This window comes from Corticium candelabrum, chromosome 11 (genome assembly GCF_963422355.1).
Source record: "Corticium candelabrum chromosome 11, ooCorCand1.1, whole genome shotgun sequence".
In the NCBI taxonomy this organism is placed as follows: domain Eukaryota; kingdom Metazoa; phylum Porifera; class Homoscleromorpha; order Homosclerophorida; family Plakinidae; genus Corticium; species Corticium candelabrum.
Window position 1 is genome coordinate 6410084 of NC_085095.1, and position 25243 is coordinate 6435326.

The 25243-nt window shown below is 39.8% G+C and overlaps 2 protein-coding genes across 2 annotated transcripts in view; both read left to right on the forward strand.

Annotated features, from left to right (window-relative positions):
- Positions 1–461: 461 nt before the first annotated feature.
- On the forward strand, positions 462–19849 carry LOC134187344 (centrosomal protein of 97 kDa-like). The gene is made up of 25 exons (XM_062655460.1): positions 462–500; positions 566–684; positions 749–851; positions 3753–3808; positions 3863–3921; positions 4097–4139; positions 5285–5325; positions 5387–5459; positions 5528–5610; positions 8051–8134; positions 8191–8305; positions 8754–9226; positions 9549–9667; positions 9731–9892; positions 11954–12062; positions 12121–12307; positions 13296–13375; positions 14950–14971; positions 15035–15103; positions 15171–15267; positions 15320–15429; positions 15775–15823; positions 15890–16047; positions 18827–18882; positions 19068–19849. The coding sequence occupies exons 1-25, from the start codon at positions 488–490 to the stop codon at positions 19651–19653; spliced, it is 3066 nt and encodes a 1021-aa protein (XP_062511444.1). The 5' UTR covers positions 462–487; the 3' UTR covers positions 19654–19849.
- Positions 19850–20023: 174 nt separating this feature from the next.
- Positions 20024–25243, forward strand: part of LOC134186906 (uncharacterized) — a 5292-nt gene continuing 72 nt past the window's right edge. Inside the window, exons 1-3 of the mRNA XM_062654993.1 lie at positions 20024–21484; positions 22228–22467; positions 22531–25243. The exon at positions 22531–25243 is cut by the window's right edge and continues 72 nt beyond it. Of these exons, the coding sequence (XP_062510977.1) occupies positions 20137–21484; positions 22228–22467; positions 22531–25046 (4104 nt within the window). The 5' untranslated portion in view covers positions 20024–20136 and the 3' untranslated portion in view covers positions 25047–25243. The remainder of the gene's footprint in view (positions 21485–22227; positions 22468–22530) is intronic.

The following is a 25243-nucleotide window of genomic DNA, read 5'->3' on the forward strand; positions in this document are numbered from 1 at the left end:
AAGCGAATAGGGTGCACTGTGTAAGTAAGCTACACACAACCGTAGTTATTGGCCTTGGAGTTCCAGACCGTCGCCCTATTCTTTCGCGCTCAGGAATGCCCACCTCTCAGTATGCAGTTCGGCCAATCACGGAGCAGTATTGGCGCGATTGCGTCTTGTCGTGCCTGGCAACCACAGAAAATGGAGGAAAACCGTCAGCATTCATAAGAGAAACTAGTTAGCGATTTAAAAGTAGCGCACTTAGAAGCAAAATGGCGTTTAGAGTAGCTAGAGAGGTCACAGCAGTAGAAGCGAAAGAACACAGCTACAGTTCTAGTTTATTTAGTTACAAAGTGTAGATTTAATTACCGCAAGACAACATGCCTCGACGTAACGTCTAGATAGTCTAATCAAGCTGGCTGTTTTTGTCGTAAATTTTGACTTTTTGTCACGTGACTAATTGACACGGCGGGCTTTGCCATCAGAGATCCCGGATAACCACCTGAAGATGAATCTCTCAGGTCAGTTGCCGTCTCTACTTTTATCTAGTAGGCACAGAAAGACTCTATTCGCTTTTTATTCGAAGGCAAACAGCTGACGGAAGTTCCAGCGTTGGATTCATCACAACGCGTCGTCAAGCTTTTTCTTGATATCAATGACATTTCTAATCTGAATGGAATAGAACACTATGAACGGCTGGAAACGGTGTGTTAAAACCGTGTGTTTGTTTGTGTTTGCTATTGACACGGCAGTGGGGTTTGTCTCCTAGCTGTCGTTTGCTTCCAACCGTGTGATCTCACTCAACAGATTGCAAGCTTTGAGACACGTGCACGTGTTGAATGCAGAACACAACAACATCGCTGACGTAGACGGTATGAAAGTGTTTATATAATTTTAAAATTTTAAGAAATTAAATTTAATTGCCCCGGAGTCCCGTAGCACGGGTGCGCAAATACAACTGTAGATATGTATTAGTTAGAGCATGGCTAGGGTTAGGGTTAGGGTTAGGGTTAGGGTTAGGGTTAGGGTTAGGGTTGTGGCTCAGTCAATTTACATTCATGAACCTCTTCTCATGTCAATAAATGTCATTGACCATAGACGACCATAATATGAGTGATTTATATTATGGTTGCGGTTTATTATATTGGAGCAGAAGGGTGTGATCAATTCAGCCTGCTCTTCGCTGGTGCATAGTCACAGCTGCAACTTCCATAAATCTTTATGAGGTGTTAGGCATGCCTTTATTGGCTGTTTAACTACAATTGATACTTGCAGCTGTTTCAGGTGCGGATCCAGGATTTTAAAATGGAGAGGGACCAATCACGCCCACAGCAAAACTACACCCACCCAGTTTTGTAAAATATGTTGTTCATTTTGTATTTCTTAGTCAAAAGTTAGGAGATAAAACAATGCATCTACAGAAGCTTATACGGTAAGAAGTCATGTAAATTCCTCATGTGGATCATCTACAATAGACTGCATCCTCACTCTCTGTGGTTGCTTTTACTCATACTCATATATTACTGATGCTTTTGAAATCTCTATACAGTCCCTATGAATCATCATGAGAGACGAACCATTCAGTCTTTCCTTGCTCATGGTTGCTCTCGAATAAACTTTGATCCATCTGAGTCCACTGAGTGACCTTCTGCTTCTGACACTGCGTAGCGAGGTCGCATGTATTACGTACACGCCCTAGCTTACATGTGGCTTACACGTGATTTGTGAGTGTAAGCTGTATTTACACGAGTTTACATTTAGTCCGACAGCATGTAATCGCATGAAAACGAATGTAAGTGACGTAAATACGGTATCGCATGCGTGTAAACATTGGCGTACACGCATTGTACGGTATGGTGACAAGATAACCATGCGTTACCATGGAGTTTAAATGCGGTATCGCACACATGTAAGCAAAGTTTACATGCAATGTACACCCATGGTCGAAACGTAGTGTGAGCACGTTACATGTAGGCATCGCCACTATAGTCGGCAACGGGGAGATGGCCCGGGCCTGTTGGGCCCTCTCACTGGATCCGCCGCTTGTGTTTTTTAATGTTTGCAGTTGCTCATAACAGCAGGACTGTATGACCCATTGTCATAACAGCAGAACTCACTGTTTGGCTCATACAGTCCCTGCAGATTAATTGTAGGAGCAGACTCGATGGTCCATATAGTCTACCTAACCATGCCCACTATATGCATAATATGAGTATACTAGCTGACTTAATACGCATTCTTTGCCCAGGGAAATTGAGTTAATATATTAGTTATCAAGTGCCAAACAAATAGAAAGATTAATGACTAACACATTTGAATATCTAGCAAGTCTGTTATTCAGATCAGAGTGTGAATTAAAATAGCCAGTTGGCTGCTATTTATGCATAAACAAAATTGAAGTAACAGCATAGTGAAACATTGTTGACCAACTTTATGGTCTTGTAAGTGTTACCCAGGCCAGACCACATGGAGGTCAAAGCATATCCTGTTGCCAAAAATGTTTGATTAAGAGAATTAGTCTCTCAACCTGGAGCTTCCAGCTCCACCAACAGAATTAATCTGTTGGCAACCAAATGTGTCAATCTGTTACCTGGTCAGATGTTTTCTAGTTGTTTCCTTGACACTCGTGAATGATCTGATGTATTGATAATTCACAGCTGCTGCAGCCTTTGTGCCTTACGTAGATCTACTGTGCAGTTGTTGCTATTCCTATTCATGCATTGTTCCACCCTGTCAGGGGTGCGCAACAGGCGCTATTAAGAAATGAACTGTTGACCATCAACAATCTTTATGACACAAAACATTGTACGGTTCTGGTGTGAACTTTATGAGAGAAACGATTACAAGCATCTTGCTTCATTGGCACTTCTACTCCTGTCTACTTTCACTATATCAGTGTTACACGAGAGAGGCCGTAGCATATAAAAAATGAGTTTACATCAGCAAAACTTGAAAGCCTACATGGCACTATATGTATGACTGAACACGTGCCGTGTGTGTGTGTGTGTGTGTGTGTGTGTGTGTGTGTGTGTGTGTGTGTGTGTGTGTGTGTGTGTGTGTGTGTGTGTGTGTGTGTGTGTTAAAGCTGTTTTGGTGCAGCGGCAAACCACAAAATCGCATGCCTCTCAAAACCAAATTGCATTGCTCTACAATCATTATATAAAAAACTTTTACAAATTAAAGGGATTTTAAAATTTTAAAAGTATTGTATACTAATGTGTAGTTTTTAAGCCTATTTTTAAGCTAACGATGTACGTATAACGTATACCTCAGACAACATCAAGTAATGTATGTGTGCATGTAGAAAGTAAATGCGTGGGCTTGTACAGGTATTCTGTATTTGGTGCCAGATGAGGTATTGACGCTAGATTTTTGGTGTCATCGCATTTATGTTTGCACACCACTGCTTGTCCTTTGTTTCAATTCTTGCTGTCTAGCTGCCTGATCGTGTAGTTCTGCCTGTTATCTCACTGTTGTTGCTGTGCTTACGTTGGTGTCAAAGTGTCACTGTGTCCTTGGTGTAGGTTGGCATGCATCCATTCGTGATGTTGGTGTGCATGCATACGTGTGTAGTGTTAGTGCGCGTGCATGGTGTTTGGTATTATATCTGGGTATCTAAGACAAGCATTTCTACTGTGTTTTACTAACTGTTTTTATATTGGTTTGATCATGGCATTGTTGTGATGGCAACCTGGTGTATTTGAAAGACCAATAAATATGTGTTTTATGTATGTGTGTATGTATGTGTGTATGTATGTATGTGTGATGTGTAGGATTGTCATCTCTGCATCAGTTGGAGTGGCTCAGTCTCGCTGGAAACAATCTAAAAGTGAGAGAGAACGACACATGACCAACACTGGTGCCACTCATACTGTGCATTTAGGATTTTTCTGCACTGAGAGTGAACGTTAAGTTAAGCCACTTAAACGTATCCGACAACAGGTTGAATATAGTGTGACAATAATGTCCATCACTCACGTACAGTATCAGTCTATACCCCACAAGTGTGACTGAACTTGGCCGGTTTGTTACACGTGTGGAGGTGGAGTGGACTTATGTTTGTGATGGATTGTACGTCTGCAGTAATTTGTTGTTTGATGCTTGATTTGAAATGTAGCATTTCGTCATTGGGAGATATTTCAACATTGAAGAATTTGAAGGTGACAGTTTGCCTTCCAAACAATTGTGGCTTACCTAGTGTTTATGTCGACTTGTTTGTTTGTTTATCTGTTTGTGTGTACCATGTATGTCTGTCTATTTGTCTGTATGTCTGTCTGTCTGTCTGTCTGTCTGTTAGTTTGTTTGTCAGTCTGTTTGTTGCTTTGTTCGTCATTTGTCTGTCTGTCTGTCTGTCTGTCTGTCTGTCTGTCTGTCTGTCTGTCTGCTTGCCTGTCTGTCTGTCTGTCTGCTTGCCTGTCTGTCTGTTATCTTCATATCTTTGGTAAATCACAATTTAGAGTACATGATGGCTATTACAAACCTCTACAATTGTTCATTACTAAAGCTACTTTCATCTTTATCTACTAAAAGGCTACAAGGCCTGGAAACTTGTAAAAACTGCTCATTACATATATTTTGAAGTTCTTTTGTTTTATATATTACTCTTGAGTTACATTTTTGTAGTTGAACAGACAGACGTTCTCTCCTGTATGTTTTAAAGTGTGAGCTATTGCTGTTTCCACATTCGTCTGTAGGCCTTAGAAAGAGCTGTTGTTAGTATTTTTGCCTGTATCACCTAATGTCCAAAATGTTCAAAGACCAAAGGCACTAATCTGACTGCTTCACTCGGGAGACGTTCATTACTGCACTTCTCTGCTTTTGTTTGTTCTCTTCGCAATGCTGTCGCACCTGCTGTTGACGCTGAAGAGATTATGACTTTGCTACTCCATGGGTGAGCCAAGCACACATCCAGATCTGTGTTTGACCTTGAACCGAAATCAAAAACTGTGATGTCTGGGCGATTGTCAGATGTTATGTAGCAATGTTGTGGCTCTCGTCTGTGATGCATCTGAAGACTTCTCAGACAGTCAGACCATACATTAAAATACACTCGTCGGTCCAAATGGACCCCACCATTTGCATGTCTGTCTGTCTGTCTGTCTGTCTGTTTGTTTGTCAATACATACGTTTCTTATACAAGACATTACAGTCTACAATATGCTAAAAATCAGCAAGTTCTAAAACAACTGTTGTCCGTCTGTTTGTCTGTCTGTCTGTCTGTCTGTCTGTCTGTCTGTCTGTAATGTGTCTGTCTGTCTCTGTTTGTCCTTAAGTTAACAGCATTTCTTATGTTTGTCCCTCCCAGGCTCTTCTGTTACATGGCAACATTCTGACTTCATTACGAAAGTGTGATCCTCATTACATGACACATTAGATACGATTACATCAATTGTTCCACTTCATCTAGCGTACCAACTCATCTGCCTGCATCTCTTGCTGTCTTAACTCTCGCTGACAACGAAATACACGATCTCATTCAAGTATGTCATGGATCTTCTTCGCTTGTAGTTGAAGTTATGACGTTGGTGGTTGCTGTATTGTATTGTAGGTGTCATATTTGTCTTGTCTTTCTAATCTTACACATCTTACACTTGCCTCGAATCCGTGTGTACTGATGACAGCACAGAATGTGTATCCTTTCTTATGTAATTTGTTTTCCTACTCTTGGGTATTTGTTTGTTTATCTGTTTGGTTTTGTCTTTCTGTTTTTTTTGTCCGTCTGTCTCTCTGTCTGTTTGTCTGTCTGTCTATCTATCTGTTTGTCTGTCTGTCTGTCTGTCTGTTTATCTGTCTGTCTATCTGTCTGTATGTTTATCTGTCTATCTGTTTGTCTGTCTGTCTGTCTGTCTGTCTGTTTGTTTATCTGTCTGTCTGTCTGTTTGTCTGTCCATATGTTTGTCTGTCTGTCTGTGCATCTATCTGTCTGTCTGTCTGTCTGTCTGTCTGTGTATTTATCTGTCTGGCTGTCTGTCTGTCAATACATATATTTCTTATACAAACATTATTACAGTCTACACTACAAATCAGCAAGTTTTAAGAGAACTAGGACCCAAGAGGTCCCTAAGTACAACTAAGAGTCAAACAGTTGACAATGAGCTAACAGAGTTACTAATGGCACCAAATGAGTCACCACTGTACTGGACCCTGCTCATCTTCTGCAGTAACACTCTTGCATTGCACTGTTGCATCACAATTGAGAATCGCGTTCTCCAGTAGTTCTTGAACTAGTCCTGTCTGCACTCAGTTGTCCATGTTGCTGTTGATGAGAGCTGGTTGAGATATTTTTGGGCCTCTTGCCCCCATCGACCAAAGTGCTCCATCACCAGAGGAATGAAATTCAGTGTAGTTCCACAAGGACGTGCCTTTTTGGCGTATCTTTGTCTGTCTGTCTGTCTGTGCGTCTGTTTGTTTATCTGTCTGTCTGTCTGTCTATCTGTCTATCTGTTTGTCTGTCTGTCTGTTTGTTTATCTGTTTGTCTGTCTGTCTGTCTGTCTGTGTGTGTGTCAATACATATATTTTCAAACATTGAACTATTATACATCATCTAAGCAAGCAACTAAATACTACCCAAGCCAATAGGGCTTGGTTCTACCTACAACTATTTATGTTTATGTGGCTGTCTCTTGAAACAATCTTCTTTATTTTTCTGTCAATCACTCTAGCATTTGATCGTTGTAGACACACAGAAAACACAGATCTCCAGTATGTCTTGAAGGTTGATGCAGTTGGCTTTCCGTCTTTGTCTCTTGATAGCTGTGACAGTTTCTTCAAATAGTCTTCAGCTTTCTCTCCCCAACAGCCAAAATGTTCGAAGACTATAGGCACAAATGTTGGTTGAAACCTCCAGGCAAGAGCTCCTGGTCGTACTTTTTGATCTTCAGATTTTCTCTTCTGGTTGCCGCTGCTCTCTGAGTTGTAGCTGATAAACCTTCTATTTCATTACTCCAGGGATGCGCTAGAGCAATATCCAATTCAAGATCCACCCCCGATGCCGAATCGAATACGACTATGTCTGATCTGTCTTCAGAATTGACGTACTTTCCTCTGGGTTCTTTTACGTGATGTAATTGCAGTTGACTCAAACAGTCTGATCATGCTGAAACCATGTTGTTATGGCTGATTACTGGGCCGCCCCAGTCTTACATGTTATTAGGTGGTATCCATCTGAGTCTAATTCTTTTCCACAGTCACACTGACCAGAAGCCAAAGGCATTTGGCAGCCCAGTCTCATCAAGGATGCCAAGCGGAAATCGCACGAAGATAATGCATGCCGTGATGATGATGGTACTGTCAAGAGCCATGCTCCTGCACCTTTGCCTTGCAAGGACTTCATTCAAGATTGGTCTCTAGTCGAAGATGAATTCTGAATAAAACCATTTGACACAGATTTTATGTATTTCTCAGTCAGCTTGTGTTGTAGTTGCTTCCTGTCGTTGATAACTTCTACGAGAGTTTTGTTTTGAGGCAAAACATTGCACAAATCTCTGCTGATGGAACTATTTGAATGATGTGAATTCTGAACTTCATCAAGCAATCTCTCAGCATCAGGAATTCGTTTTTCCATTGTATGCAGGGTTGAAGCCCAACTAGACAGAAATGCAAATGGTGCTGTAGATGTTAAAGCTGTGAGACCAAATCCTCCATGTCGTATTGGTAAAGTTGCTTGAAGCCACTGCCTGTCTGTTAGATTGCCTTTACCCAGGAGATTGGTGAACGTTGATCTTGTCAGTGTGTCATGGATGGCTGGCTGTTTGTCTATTTGTCTGTGTATCTGTTTATTTGTCTGTCCGTCCGTCTCTCTGTCTGTCTACTTGTGTGTGTTAGCTATGACTTCAGACATTTCAGAAGTTTTTGTTAATGCGTGGGATGCTTTCATTTTGCGATTGTTACATTTACAGTTTGGGAGAGAATATAACAATCTGTTTGTCTGTCGCTGTCTATCTGTTTGTCTGTATGTCCATCTGTCTGTCTTTTGGTTGGTTTGTCTGTTTAGTCTTTATGCCAATTTACTTGTCTGGTTTTGTCTTTTTCTATTTGTTCTACTGTGTACCTTCCCTAACTATTTACTAGAGGATTCAATTATCGTCCATTTGTGTTATACTTTTGCCCGCGACTTGCCACAATTGAAAGCTTTGAGATTTCTTCATCTGAAAGGTTATGAGTGCATTGCACTGTGGCTGTGACTCTTTGTCATATTAAGTATTGCACAGGGATATATCGATCCAGCTCTTTCCAGATGGTCGTGGCTGCCCATTTGGTGTTGGACAGAATCAACAGTTGGCTCAGTATCTTGCTTTACACTGCCCGTTGACAACGTCAGAGAATGTAAGGAGACATGTTGGACTTTGATGAGACAGACAGACAGACAGACAGACAGACAGACAGACAGAAATAAAGACAGACAGACAGACAGACACACAGACAGACAAACTGGCAGGCAGAAAGACAGACAGACAAACTGGCAGGCAGAAAGACAGACAGACTGGCAGGCAGAAAGAAAGAAAGACAGATAGACAGACAGACGGACGGACAGACATACAGAAAGACAGACAGATGGACAGACAGACAAACTGGCAGGCAGAAGACAGACAGACAGACTGGCAGGCAGGCAGAAAGAAAGACAGACAGACTGACAGACAGACTGCCACACACACATGCACAGATCAACAGACAGACAGACAGACAGACCGACAGATGATTGATGCAGCAACTGTCAGACAACGATAGAAGCGACACTCTCATCACACAATTCAGTTTGCCAATACATCTTTAGCTCCATGCGACCGTCGAGACCGAAACTTTGGCTCACAGACTCCTTTCAAGACATCGACAACACGCATCCAGCATCAGTCCCAGAGCAAGCCCCCTCACTTCACCTCTTCGTACGTCGCAACCAATCAGTTCCAAGTCGTCACCGTCATCACTCAACCAACGAGTCAATACATCTCTTCCCTCTCTGCCTCTAAGAAGTCATCGCTCTCCTCACCTTTCCATTTTGTTGAACGACTCTCATTTGTCGACTGCAATGCAAAGCATCGATGTTGAAAGCCTGCAGTCGCAGCAAGACGACTTGGAGCTGCGTCTCAGCGAGTATCATGAACAACAGAGGCAGCAGATGACCGAATTGTTTCATCAACAGAGACAGATGCTCAAACAGGGTGTTCCTTTGGAGACAGTGATGAGTAGCATGTCAAGTGATTTGCTTGGTTCTTCGTTGGGGAAATTACAGCATTCGTTACAGGGAAGGTAAGATGGATGTTGTAAGGTAGATGGAGAATTTGTGTGTGTGAGGGGAGGCTGATAATCAGCTGGTAGGTGATTAAATGGGGTTTGTTGATGGAAAAGTGTATGGACAGATGGGCAGGCAAGTGGGTGAGTAGGTGGGTGTGGGCGGGTGGACAGACTGACACACAGACAAATATGCCTACAAATGGGCATATAGATATTATTACAGTAGGTCAACAAGTACCGTCAGTGAGACTAACAGATGGGCAGATATGCAAACACACGCACGCATGCAGACACACAAACACACACACACAATGACATAATTATGTTTGTGTTTTAGTCCTCAATCTGGAATGAGATTGGATAGCTCTTTGCAATCATTCAGTAGAATGTCACACTCATCACACACACATCTAGAAGACGACATGACAACCGACGACTTCAGTGATCACAGCAATGGTCAGCAAGCGCACTTAATAAGATCATCAGAATGTACCCAAATCACATGTTTGTTGGATTTAGATCTCTTGGACTCGACGACGCATTATCTGCCGTTATCTTCTGGACTGCCTGTGTCTTCTCCTCAAAAGTCCAGTGAGTTGGAAGAGAATGATGAAAGACAGCTGACTGATCATACTCATTCTCATATTGATACGTCAATTGAGATTGTTAACGCAAAGAGAGGTTATTACTGTTAGTGTTTATATGCTGGTGTGTTTGTGTTTTTGTCTGTCTGTTTTTCTGTTTGTTTGTTTATTTGTTGTTTATTTGTTTGTTTATTTGTTTATTTGTTTATTTGTTTGTTTATTTGTTTGCTTATTTGTTTGTTTGTTTATGTTTGTTTGTTTATTTATTTGTTTGTTTATTTATTTGTTTATTTGTTTGTTTATTTGTTTGCCTATTTATTTGTTTGTTTGTTTATTTATTTATTTATTTATTTGTTTGTTTATGTGTTTGCTTATTTGTTTGTTTATTTATTTGTTTATTTGTTTATTTGTTTGTTTATTTGTTTGCCTATTTATTTGTTTGTTTATTTGTTTGCTTATTTGTTTGTTTATTTATTTGTTTGTTTGTTTATTTATTTGTTTGTTTGTTTATTTATTTGTTTGTTTGTTTATTTGTTTGTTTATTTATTTATTTGTCTGTTTGTTTGTTTATTTGTTTGTTTATTCGTTTGTTTGTTTATTTGTTTGTTTATTTGTTTGTTTATTTGTTTATTTATTTGTTTATTTATTTGTTTGTTTATTATTTTTTATTTATTTATTTATTTATTTATTTGTTTATTTGTTTATTTATTTGTTTGTTTATTTGTTTGTTATTTGTTTGTTTATTTGTTTGTTTATTTGTTTGTTTATTTGTTTGTTTATTATTTATTTGTTTATTTATTTGTTTGTTTATTTGTTTGTTTATTTATTTGTTTATTTATTTGTTTGTTTATTTGTTTGTTTATTTGTTTGTTATTTGTTTGTTTATTTGTTTGTTTGTTATTTGTTTGTTTATTTGTTTGTTTGTTATTTGTTTGTTTATTTGTTTGTTATTTGTTTGTTTATTTGTTTGTTTGTTATTTGTTTGTTTATTTGTTTGTTTGTTATTTGTTTGTTTATTTGTTTGTTATTTGTTTGTTTATTGTGTGTTTGTTTATTTGTTTGTTTGTTTATTTGTTTGTTTGTCTTTTTTGTCTGTTTTTGTTTATTTTATTGTTCATTTATCTGTTTGTCTTTGGTTTGTTTGTGTCTGTTTACGCTTGTTTGTTTGTTCATCTCTTTGTCTCTGTTTATCTCTTCGCTTGTGGTGGTCACTTACCACCCTGTCCTTCTTCATCTAAATGTAATTGTGGAAAACATCACATCGTGACTAGATCAGTACAGAACATGTCTTTTAATCCACCAAAGTTTCATACAAGAAAACCATGGAGTCTAAGAGATCTACTACATAATACGCACATGTGTTACACAACAGGCAACAGAAAATGTGCATCCAAAAGCTGTGAAACTTGTTCTATTGTAGTTGAACAAAAGAGACTTACCAGCAAGAGAGAGGTGACACAGAAAGTCAAGCACGCATGTGTCTGCAAATCAAAATCATTGACTGTTGAAGTTGTAGAATGCAGTATTGTTAGCACTGGCAGGCCGCTTTAGTGCAAAGACGGAATTGGGCCTTGAAGTCAAGCTGTCGTATTTTACAGGACCCAGACACTGCCAGGCTTGCATGATTCTGGGGACGAGGCTAGATGGATCAATGATTACATCAAATACTACTAAACAGTTACAGCTCTGATATCATTCATCATATATATATATATATATATATATATATATATATATATATACATAGAGAGAGAGAGAGAGAGAGAGAGAGAGAGAGGGAGGGAGGGAGGGAGGGAGGGAGGGAGGGAAACGTATTGCAAGATATCTTATCTTATCTTATCATTTCATTAATGATATGAAAGGTGTGATTAGTGATTCTCTACTTGACCAGAAAATGCCATGAAATGAAATGGCTAAGAACACTAAAGACAAACAATCCTTCTTATTAATTAACTAACATCCAGAGTGATATACATGTATAGTTTATGTTGATATCAACATAACTGATATCTAACATCTACTCTACTTGTTTCTCTGGTTATTTGTGTATCTATATTCTTTGTCTGCTTATCTGCCTTCTCTACCTTCAGTCTCTGTCTTTCTAATTCTGCGTTTGCTCATGTAAGTATCTCGGTGTTTACGCCGGTTATTCTCACAGGTCATGCTGCCACACTCATCCAAGCATGTGTACGAGGTTATCAGCTACGACGTCTATTGGCTCCTTACGTTGAACAATCAAAAGCAGCAGTCATAATCCAATCAGCCTGGTCAATCACATCAAACAAAAAACCAACCAAACACAATACATTAACGTATTTTGCGTAGGCGTGGTTATCATATCAGGAAGTATCATCCAGCAGTGCTTGCAATGAAGGAAGCAGTGCGCATCTCTCGAATTGAATGTCACATCGTCAGACTTCAGCAGGAATTAGCTTGTACACGCGAGCAATCAAAACAACAAGGAGAAGTGCGAATGCTACACGAAAAGGCAGTCGGCTGTTTGTGGGAAGAGGTGAGTTGATCACCAGTTGACTTGCTTGGTAAACAAACATTACGACAGACGGTTAATAAACATTGGACGTTTGTTTGAAGTCTGGAGCATGTTTGAGTATAGGGAAACCCTGGACTTTGCCCTCAATCTTTTTTGTCTCTTAACACAGCAGCTACATGCATACAGACTACTCAATATTGTATATTACTTAGATTATGGTGTTGGGAGGCATTATCAATTACAAAGAGTCTGAGGCCTTGCCGAGAATGATAATGCTAGGTGAATGAAGCCTAGGCTACTTATTAAGGGCAAGCCCAAAGACTCTCGGTAATTTATCTTGATAATGCCAAACTAGCCATAGTTTACGTGATTTGCTGTATGATTACTCGGACTACTGGCCATTAGTTTTGCTCAAATAAGTGAAATAAGTGTGAGAAGTGATTTGATGTCGTTGAAAACCACAAACAGTTTAGGGTTTTGAGTGATCGTAAGGGTACATATGAAGAATACAGAAGCAAACGACTGGTGGGCAACAAAGGCAATTGTAATTTGAAAATTTGCAGTTTTGTTTAATTTACAGTGTCATGTGGTTATGTTGTGTATTTGCATGTCAGGTTTTCCTGTCATTTGTTGACTGGTTAATAAATAGTTTGTGGTTGCGTTGCTAGGCTGGTGGTGGCTGGTTTATGTCGAAAAAGATTTCGGTTTGATTAATGCCCAATCATACAACAAATGTTTATAAATACTTTTTAATGTTAAAAATATTTTATTGATTAATTTTGAATTTTAATTAAATATTATATTTGCTTTAAGTGTGATGATGTATAGTATGTTATTCTAGTTGTAAAGCGTCTGCACAACCATATACCTTTAATTCATCCTGAAACAGTCAGTTGACTTGTGTAGTGATTAAACAGGCAGTTGACCTACTTTGTTAATTGACAAACATTCGGTTGGCTTGGTCGGCATTCAGGCTGCTTGTTTGCTTAGCGTTCTGTTGGTGTCTTAGGTGCGTGCACTACTGCAGTGGAAACAGTCTTGGGTGCAGAGGGAGATGGTAAAGGCGGCCACTAGAATTCAGGCAGCTTGGTGAGGTTAATGTGTGTTGTAAGAGAATGCTTCTATTTCTTGTTTGTTTATTTGTCTGTTTGTCTCTGTCTGTCTGTCTGTTTGTGTGTCTGTCTGTGTGTCTGTTTGTCTGTCTTTGTATCTGTCTGTCTGTCTGTCTGTCTGTCTGTCTGTTTGTTTGTCTGTCTGTGTATCTGTTTGTCTGTCTTTGTATCTGTCTGTCTGTCTGTCTGTCTGTCTGTCTGTGTATCTGTTTGTCTGTCTTTGTATCTGTCTGTTTGTCTGTCTGTCTGTCTGTCTGTCTGTCTGTCTGTCTGTCTGTCAGTCTGTCTGTCATATATATTTTCATAAATCAGTACTATTACAAGCTCTATAATGATCTAAACTAAATACCGTATTTGCCCGTAATAACGCTCATACCGAAATAAGGCCCATGTCTGTATATACACCCATGTGTGGCAGGTCAGAACTTCCAGCCCGAAAAAATGCCCATGCCCAAGTATACGCCCATGGCCAACTAGATGCCCACGATACGCATGCGCAGACAAAACAAATACGGTCCACAGAAGATTCGTTCCGTCTGTGTGTGTTTGATGAGCTGGTGTCCGTATTGCGTGAAAGTGCATACTACATATTCTTCGTTGCAATTAGCGATCCTGATGCTTTTGACAGGCTTCAAGCCGACCACTCCGGTTTGCGTGTGTAGTGTCTAGTTTCTGTGTGTCTAGGCTGATGGTGCTCGGATACCAGTACCTTTGATCTTGCAAATGGATAATTGCAAGCATTTGTGGTATTTCTGTGTTTAGATGGTGACTGGCCAAACAACAGCATATTGCAACCATGTATACGCCTGGGACCAAAATAACGCCCATGCCTTAGTATACACCCAGAAAAAAAAGCGTTTCTTTTCTATACACCCAGGGCGTTATTACGGGCAAATACGGTAACTCTAAAAGCTACACAAACAAAAAGACCCTTAGGCCCTACACATACAATGATTTAATTATTTGCAACTGTAGTGTTCATTCTGTAAATGCTATATAACTTGTCTGCTATAACTTTAGCAAGGTTTCTCTGCAGTTGAATGGAGATGAGAGATCTCCACTTGGCCTTGAATTGGGCCTTGTTTTTCTTTCCCTCATCATCTCTAGACGACTCGGCCAGCTTGTTCAGACAGTTGGAGGCTTGTATCCCCCAGTGACTAAAATGTTTAACAACCAAGGGAACAAAAGATGGTTTGAAGTCTCCTGGAAGAAGCTCTTGGTTGTACTTAGCCTCTTTTCTCTCCTCCCTCCTTGAGGCCACGATACCTGCTGTGCTATCAGCCAGTTAGCAAGTCAATGCACCGCACCAGGGATGCGCTAGAGAAATGTCTAGTTCTGTGTTGGGGTTAGTTTGGAGATCGATAACAACAATGTCTGGTCTGTTTGTCTGTCTGTCTGTCTGTCTGCCTGTCTGTCTGTCTGTCTGTCTGTCTGTCTGTCTGTGTATCTGTCTGTGTATCTGTCTGTGTATCTGTCTGTCTGTCTGTTTATCATTGTTTTTGTTTCTATATTTACAAATCTATTTCAACAATCTAACATTGCCTATTACAGGAGAGGTTACTGCACAAGAAAAGTAAGTCAACATTTGCAACATCAAGACTTCCTACCACTAATTGATTAATCAAATATTTCACAGCAATTTCACTTCCACAGCACCACAACAGTCTCATCTCTAACTCGTCTCTGTAAAACACTTCAAAGCCAAGTCAGTCAACAATAACTCATTTGTCTGTATAACATTACCGTCAGGCTGTCAATTGATCATTGAACAGGTTCAAGAACTACATCAAGTGATTGACAATTTGTCAGCCCAAATTTACGTGCCTGGTGAAACAACAGCAAGATTTCACAGACTTGGATTTACAGGAGGTTAGAGTAGACGTTGGACTGTAGTTGAGAGTTTATGAATTGTGTATTGTAGGTGATAGAATGGATGATGAATGGTCAACAAGTAGCAGCTACACAGCGGGTGGATCGGAAGGAGAAAGGGTAGATGATGGAGATGACAGAATGAGACCAGCTGAGGAGCAGGTCGACTAGTATGAGTAGAATGAAGGAAATTTGTGTGTGTGTGTGTATGTGCACATGTGCACATGCCACTACACACACACACACACACACACACACACACACACACACACACACACACACACACACACACACACACACAAACACACATGCACACACACACACACACACACACACACACACACACACACACACACACACACAACACATGCACACACACACACACACACACACACACACACACACACACACACCAGTACAGACAGCTCAATAAATTCGTATGTAAACAAACACTCACAGTAGGATGTCTCACGGACACTTTCATGCTTCATAATCTCTTCGTTACAGCCAGCAAGTCTTGAACTTCAGAGTCAAGATAGTGCATTTCTTATCTCTGGTAATAGTTTGTCATTTATATTGCAGTTTTAGTGTCTTATGTTTCTATGTGGAGTCTTTCTGTTAGGGACTCCAACAACGCCTGGAAGATTGAGTGTTAGTCAGCGAGAAGGTAATTCGGTGACACTGCAGTGGTCTCCTGCCTCGCCACGTCGACTCAGCAATAAAGTGGAGCTGCCTGTGTTGGGGTATCACGTCTATGTTGATGGAAAGAAAACAGAAATGGTGAGTAATGGTAAACACAAGGTCAACAATTAGAACTTTCACACTTTGTTGATATTAACTTGCATAGCATAGTGGAGCAAGGTTGTAATGTTTGTTTTTATGTCTCTGTCTGTCTGTAAACACAATATATTTTATATTTCTTATTTGTATATAATACAGATAACACATATCCACCCTAAGGACGGAAGCACAAAGAGTCTAAGTCGCAGTATCGCAATATTTAGGTAGATAGTCAACAATCACGAGGTCCAATCTGTCACTAATCATTCTTGAGTTATACTGCCACAAACGAACAGACAACTGTTCATGAATTGCCTGGAAGCTTGGCTCAGAGACAAGCCAGATGATAGAAGAGACTTCTTTACGATTGATCTCAACACCTCCAGACTATGAGCAGCCCACACTCCGTATGATTCCACCACAAGAGGGTAGAACAAACAGCCATAATTTGAAACAGTAGCATGATGGCGTTCATCTTTGTCCACTTCCCCAGCCTCAGCAGCAGCACCAGCTTTTATGGCAGCATTAATAAGGTGAGAGGGAGTGAATGAATTCCTCACGGAAATGTCGAAATAAGCAGCCTTGCCTAGGGAAAAGTCGGGATGGAAAACGTCACCTGGTCTTGTATAGATTTGTTGTATTGAAATATACTGTACTATATATACATGTATATATATATATATATATATATATATATATATATATATATATATTAAATAATTTTTATTAATTACAAATCCCAGGAGGGACTAGCCGTACCATCTATACTACATCTAGCTCAGTGCTAGTATCATTTTAGCATTGCTACACCACAGTCTAGTAGAGAGTTGCTGATGAAAAAATGACTAAGCAACAGATTAGCTTATTGAAACATTATGTTTAAAAGAAGCTCTACGTGCTATAATCTTGAGTACTTGAGGCTAGAAGGTGTCCAAAGACCCGGAGTCTCAAATACGAGCGGATGAAAAATGCTGCCAGTGCTGGACACATTCAAGTGATGTCGTTCGTCCTTCTCCATCTCTCCTGCTTCAGATGCTGCATTTGGATAACTTGCTGCTTGAGTGAGAAAAGACGGTTGTAAAGAACTTTGTACCGATAAGTCAAAGTATGCAGGTAAACTGCACTCGAAATCAGGATGGTAAATATCTCCTGGCCTTGTTTGGTAGCTACTGTTACATCTAGTCTCTCGACGACAACGAGAATCATCTGCAAGCAGTGCATTATACACCACTTTGCATAAAGCATCATGACGCTTTGTCGTCAAACTCTGTCCTTGATTACATTCCAGTAGATGGTCACCAAACTTATCAATAGTCTTACCACAAGGGCAGCGTTTGGTGTTTGAGGGTTGGAGAAATGGAATACCCAACCATATCCGTAGTGCAACAACAAACTGTCTTTTGGGCATGGAAAGGTTGAGATTTGGGTGCGGTGCTGCCTGTAGCCATGCCCCAGTGTTATACATACATATATATATATATATATATATATATATATATATATATATATATATATATATATATATATTTACTGTATTCATCCATATACAAGCTCCATCAAAATTCAAGCTCTAGGGCTTCAATTCAAACTGCTTTGCAACATACAGTACACCCTCAATGATCCTGACTTCTCTGGAGACAGGTTAGACGTCCGGATAATCAAAAGTTGATAAATATCAACGGATTTCCCTTCACTGTACAAGACGGCACTCTGTTTCCACACTTACTGTACATTCATGTCACCAGAAGAGTCATCAACGGCTGCCTATTTCTTGGATATAACATTTAACTTAATTCATACTCAACCTAGAGTGGCAAGAAAAATCCTGAACAGATGTCAGTTTCTTTGATGTTCTGAGACATGAGTGCAAAAGGCCGGGAGACACAGAAAATTGTCCTGATAATCGAGGGTGTACTGTAGTCTGAGGTGTTGTTTTTAATAAACGGCACAGACTGAATAGAAGCCCCACAGCTGCATGCAGCTGAGGCACCTACTCATTTGAAACTATCATATATTCTTTCAAGTGAGTGAGACACTACCAACATTGATGACATGGAGGATGCTCTAGTGACCTGCATGAAGTACAAAACTCACAAACATTGTCTCAACCTCAGCAACAACGAATCACAGTCAGTGGAAGCAACTGGGCTGATGCCAGCAAATATCACAGAACGGGAGGAAGATGATCTAGTGGCTTTCGGAAGAATCAGACTTTGAAGGCTTTACTGCAGACGACTTGCTGTAATTTTTATGAAGCTGGACGATCACAGGAACAGATACCAGCAATTGACAAGTGAAGCAACTGGCAACTCTCAATCAATATCTTTGTACCATATAAGCCCCTGTCTAAATACAAGTCATGGGTCTTTTATTAGTACACAAACAAGCTTATTGCATTCCACCATTTAATTTAAGCCACAGGGCTTGTATTTGGACTGATACAGTATTGTGTTTTATTGTTGCTTACATTTTCTTTTATTAGTAATAATTTCTGTTGAATTTCAATCATTTTATTTCATTGTTTATTATATTATTTTAATTAATTAATTAATTTTTATTTATTTTATATATTTTTATACATCTTGTTTATGTTTAGTTTATTATAATTTATTTTATTTATTTGGTTCATTGTTAAGAAATTTATTTATTAATATTAACATTTTAATTCTATTTGTGTCGCTCATTTTATGTCATCGTAATTTCCAATACATTCAGTCTATTCACACATTGTACTAGCTTCTATTACTGTAATATGAACTTGTTCTGTCTGTGTCATCAGGTGAGTGCCGGAAGCCTCCAAGCTACAATGAACATATCTCCAACTCAAGAGCATCAGTTAGTTGTATTAGCTTAATTAATCAATCAATTAATTTATTAATTTTATTAATTTGGCTATTGGATTGTCCAAGATGTCTCTAGCTGCCATACAAGGAGAGAGGCATCTTGGAGTGGCGATGTGCCTAGATAGTCTAACTCTGATGTCATTAGTTTGATACATTGTGTTGTATTTATTGTGTTAGACTTTCTGTGAGGGCTGTGTCTGCTATGGGTGAGTCTGTAGAGTCAAACTCGCTTTGTTTGCCTCCTGTCGAGTCATCAAACGTGCAGACACCTCATTCTGTCGTAGCCAATGCCGAATCTGACGGCAGCGAGACAAGCAACCAGAGCAGCAAAGCATCGTCTCCTACAGAGACGTCCAAACTCATTGTGTCGCCTCGTGATCGAGCTGCGAACCTTCTGTCTTCTCTTCAACAAGAAATACTTGGTGATTCGTCTCCACACGATGCCAGTTCTGATGTGCAACATGTGGCTTCATGCTCTTTCTTTCCTGCTGTTGAGGAAGACTCGAAAGAGAATCAATCACCTAACGTTGACTGTGTAAACAAAGCAAGCAATGGAGCTGTAGTTTCGGCACAACAAAATGGTCAGGATGTTGATGCTCGTATCTTTAAACGTCAACCAACTTATGAGCATTCGCTGTCTGAATCGAATGGGATTGACAGCCCGGCAAGTGTGTGGAGTTTATACTCACTACCGTCGAGACTTCCTAACTTAGATTTTTCACCCTCTGGAAATGCGACTCAACAAGGAAATGTTACGAGTTGAGAGTGAGCAACTAAGGTGTAAACGGACAGTCCAGAGTTGTTGGATTATACAAAATATATGTGACTGTTTAACATGGTAGAATGCATGTTTGGGTGGGATGCGTCAAGTGTTTTTTGGTGTTCTGGTTGATATTTTGATATCTGAATATTGTTAATATCTCTATGCATACAGTTAAAGTGTGTATGAAATGTGATTTACGCAGCAAATGACTGAAATCTAGATAATTAATTAACTTGAATAGTCCACTATATCCACTAACCTCCTCCCCCTCCCCCCGCAACAAATTCTGCGTTATGTATATTCCTTAGTGGGAAAACGAAGGCTAATGCTAATAAAAGACGTTACGTCACCGCGTACGTCATCTACTGTACATCTACACGTGGTCGTTGCAACGCGTATCGGGCAGTGTCAGTATTCGTGAGATTATGGAAAATGCCAATGTTTTAGAGGCAATGATGTAATGAATAAGTTAGTGTGTTCGAGATGGAACGAAATGTCGCTGAAGCTGCACGGAAAGGACAGTGGGATAAGGTTGTAGGATTGGTGGAAGGAGGAGGGAACGTGAATGATGTGGCTGAAGAGTTGAGAAGGACAGCTCTACACTATGCTGTCATTTTCCGTGATATGAAAACTTGTTTGTTCTTGCTGTCACGAGGTGCGAACGTCAATCAGAAAGACGAGAATGGAGATACACCGCTTCATAGGCATATCCCTGCTTTCGGCATTTACCTTAGGAGTTGGAATGCCGATATCGTAGACATGTTAATAGATCACAAGGCCGATCGTACTTCTGTAAACAATAAAGGTGAAACTCCTCTTTTCGTCGCTCTTGCTAGGTATGACAAGTATAGCGTGCCTGTGTTGAAAATTCCAATTGCTGATGTGTGTCGACCACTAGTAACAAATGCCACTGTGAATATAGCAGATCATCATGGTAATCATCCTTTACACATTTCAGCTAAGATTGGTTGTATTGAGGTTGTTCAGCTGTTACTGGATTATGGAGCTCATACACATGTGTTGAATGAAGATGGACAAACACCACTACATACAGCAGCTCGTGAACACAACAACTGTCCTGAATTGTGTTCTATTTTACTAAAGCATAATGTGAAGATTGACGCAGTAGACAAGGATGGCAACCATGCACTACACTTGGCATGTAATCGAGGTCATTTTGCAACTGCAAATATATTGCTATCTCATGGAGCTGATGGAGCTGTTCTAAACAAGCAACAAAGAAGCCCTTTACATTTGACAAATGAAGCTATATTGGGGGAGCAAGCTCTTTTGGCATTGCACGAGGACGTTGGTAGAGCATATGGTGATCATACTTTGCACATAGTAGCTAGAAATGGTGAAAATGATGCTGTGCAGCTGTTAGTGAATTGTGGAGCAGATGTAAATGCATTGAATGGAAATAGACAAACACCACTACATACAGCAGCTGGTGGAAAGAAAGACTATCCTGAATTATGTTTTATTTTACTAAAACATAATGCCAAGATTGATGCAGTGGATGAAGATGGAAATCAAGCACTACACTTGGCATGTAAACAAACTAATATGAGAATAAGCTCTCTGTTGCTTTGTAATGGAGCAGATGCAAATGCTTTGAATAAAGATGGACAAACACCACTACATACAGCAGCTGGTGGAAAGGAAGACTGTCCTGAATTGTGTTCTATTTTACTACAACATAATGCCAAGATTGATGCAGTTGATAACAAGGGCAACCAGCCAGTAGACGTGGCAATGCTGAATGGGCACTCTTTAATCTATGTTACATTGGACACTGAATCTCTTTTACAATCAGATCGAGAAGACGAAGGTAATGATGCTTTACATGTAATGCAGCAGTTAGAAAATATTCATTATGCATGTGGCCACACAGTGTGGGTCAAAGTCTTTGAACTGAAGCCTCCATGTATATTTGCCAGTTTTCTTGCCAGGAGGAGGAGCTACATGCTAACCTCTGGGCGTCAGTCTTGACAAGCGGAGGATGGTGTGAGGTTAAGGTGTGCTAGTAGCTAGCTGATTACCTGAATAATCTGATATACTACCACTTGCAGAAGTGAGTATATTTCTTAGTATGAATTGGAGGTGATGCGGAGAAAAGAACTATTTGTTTACGTATTATGCATGGCTAACACAGCCAGAGATAAGCAGGTTGAATACTTTTCACGTGTGATGTATGTATTTGATCTACAGTATTTTTATTTCATCATACGATAAGTAATGCAGTTTACTGACAATTCTGTTTGTGAGGCTGTATCAGTGCCACAAATTCAGAGACAAACATTGCAATCATGAATGTTTTTGATCGCTTGCTGCAAATGGATATTATATGATTTTAGTAGTTGTCATTGCAAGCAATCTGGATCACATGAGATCTACAGTATATGGTTTGAAACAATGATGGGTTAACAATATAAGCAGGAGATGTTATTTCTCAAATTTGATCTTTTTAGGTTGGCATTCTTTTGCTATGATAAAATCTAATGTGATGTATGTGGCTGACACACAAGTGTGTGTGTGTGTGTGTTGTTTTGTAAGGCATTTTTTGTTTTTTAGCATCTCACAAAAGTGAGTGGCTCAAATTGGTGGCCAAGTCACTAACTGGTGAAGCTGTTGGATTCACAGCAAAATCATCTGATACTATTGCCACCTTAAAGCAGCAATTGCAAACCAAGGGCAACCCATCATCATGGGATCAACTGATTGTGTATAATAAGAAGCAACTACACGATGAGCAAACATTGGCTGATGCAGGAGTAACAGATGGAACAATACTGAACGTCGTTCTTTGTCCTCGTCAGTTGATCTTCTTACTAAACAGATTCTAGTATACAGATTGTAATGATGGTATTGTTGTAGGTGGTGTGACAGGCATGGGAGCTGATGCAGGTGAGTTATTTGTTCGAGCATTATCACAAGGAGCAGTTGAAATAAGTCGAGTCAAGATTGTCATTGCTGGCAGAGACAGAACAGGGAAAACGTCATTTAAACGATCTTTGCTTAAACAGAAGTTTCAGACAAGTGAACTAAGCACACCTGTTGCAGTGGCAGAGTTGGCAGTGTGTGAAGCATCAAACTGGATTTTCGTGAGTGACAAGGGCAAAGAATTTCTAGACAAACAAATAGCTAGAGCAGCAGTTCATGCATCATCTGTTTCTAGTGAAAATGTTTTAGGTGGTGAAGATGTCAACAACTATGACAAAGAAAGTACAGATTATGGTGGCAGAGAATCTACATCAACTGATATTAGAGAAAGCAGCAGGGACGTTGACGAACTTGATGAAGCAAGTGATACTAGAAAAGGAAGTGTGAACACAGACAAACTTGATGAAGCAACAGTTCTAACTGAAGGTATTGCTCGCGCTATTACAGATTTCCAAAGTGATCCTGACCTCCTAAAGGACGAAGATTGTAAAGTTCACATTACCATTTGGGATTTGGGAGGTCAGGAGCCACTTCTTCCTGGTCAAGGAGAAGTGATCACACCAGGATGTGTTGTTTGTGTTGTATTTGATTCATCAAAGTTCCTAGGTGACAAGGCCAAGTCTTTCTATCTCCCATTTGGTACTTCAGACCCAATTCCCATTGACAACCACTGGATAGAGACTAACTATGATTCTGTGGCTTTATGGGCATCCATGACATTTTTGGCAGGAGATGATGGAAGTTGTGAAGGCCTTTCCTTTGGTCATCACATCGGGATGTCCAAAGAATGTGCATCACCAGTTATGTTGTTGATTGGAACACATGCCCATTGTACCAATTCAAAAATGCTCCAGAAGCAGAATGAATTTCTGTCTAAAATGTTTTGTAATAAAGCATTTCAAGAGCATGTCATTCGACCATCTAACCAGGTTAATGATTGGTTCTTTTGTGTTGAGAATTCAGTGTCTGATCCTAACAGTCCAAGTGAAGATGCAGGTGTGAGTGCAGTAAAACAACTCATTGAAGAGCTTGCACGTGATGTGTCACCCAAACTTTTAATACCAGCCACTTGGTCAGTTCTAGAAAAGATTCTCGATTCTTTAGAACAAAAGTTAGGCAGTGCTCTTTCCAATGTCAATGTTATCATGCCTTTTGCCTATCGATTGTGTCGTATGTCAGAAGAGAAAGAAGTTCGTGCTGCTCTGGCATATTTAGATGAAGCTGGATCAGTAATTTATCCTCAGAAAAGCAAGAAGCTGAGGAACACAATCGTCACTAAACCAAGCTGGATGTTTATGGTTTTCTCAGTTGTGGCATCTGTCACTACTTGTCCTCCTCCCTTATTGAGTGAAGATTGGGATCGAGTGCGGCAAGTAGGGATCGCTTCTTGGAAACTCATTCATCATCGTCTGAAAAAAGCAGGAGTGAAGTCAGAAGAGTATGAAGATGTGCTCAATCTCTTGAATTACTTTTTCATTATTTGTCCCAAACCTTGTTTGACTCAACCATTGCCTTTATATTCTTATGAATCAGAATACTTTGTTCCATGTTTGTTAGAAGTTGAGGTTGAGTCGAAAAGTTCATATGCAGCTGTCCAATCACCTGCCGATCAACCAATGTCACTGATCATTTCGTCTCATAAAATTGAGTTTATTCCCGAGCAGCTGCATTTTAGGCTGATGACGTGTTGCATTGAGAAATATTCTGATGAACCAATGTTGACACGCAATCGCTCTGTATATAGAGTTGAGAAAGATGTCAAGTTGGAAGTGATTTATCACTTGAAGAAATATATCATTGTCACGATTGACACACAACGGCCACTTCATGAAATTGCATCTCTGTGTACAGACATCCGTCTGTTTATCACTGAAAAGTTGCATGAAGTGAAGACACCAGGGTTGTCTCGTTTCCAGTTTTCATTGAATATTCAACATCCCGGACCAGCCATTCCTGTAGGTGCCAGCAGGTTGGTATGTATAGACAAGTATGCACCAAGTGAAGACACAACATTGAGAAGAAACATCAGCAGAGATGATCTTAGTCTGGATCACAATGAAAGAAGTTCGTTAGACTGTTGGTTTTATGACCATAGAGATGCTGATGTATCAGGAAAAACACAACAACAGTCACTGACAGTGCAGGCAAACAGCAAGTGTACAGCTGATGATATTGTGAGGATAGCTGAGAAAGTATGTCCTTCTTGGAAAAAGCTTGTGTTGAACTTGTCAGCTGAGTTTTTCATAGACAAGACAGAGATAATCGAAAAGGACAACAGAGACGATTGCCACATACAAGCTGTAAAAGCGTTGCGTATGTGGACTAATGAATTTGGCGACAAAGCAAACCAGGCAGCAATGATCAGGGGATTATGTACGATTGGCTGCAGATTTCAGGCTGTAGAAGTTTTCAGCCACAATGTGGTAGAGCATGTTTGCCCATCCAAATGACTGTCTTGTCTGCACTTGTAGGGCAGAGATCACTTGTTACAGAATTGAACGTTAGAGCAGTTTTATGTTGACTTTATTTATTGACTAAAAATTTTAGTCGTTGACTTGTATTGCTGCCAGTTTACGTATGTATATGGTAAATCTGTTTAGCATCGTTAGTGCATATGGTATTTGCAATAATTGAATTTCCTAAATTA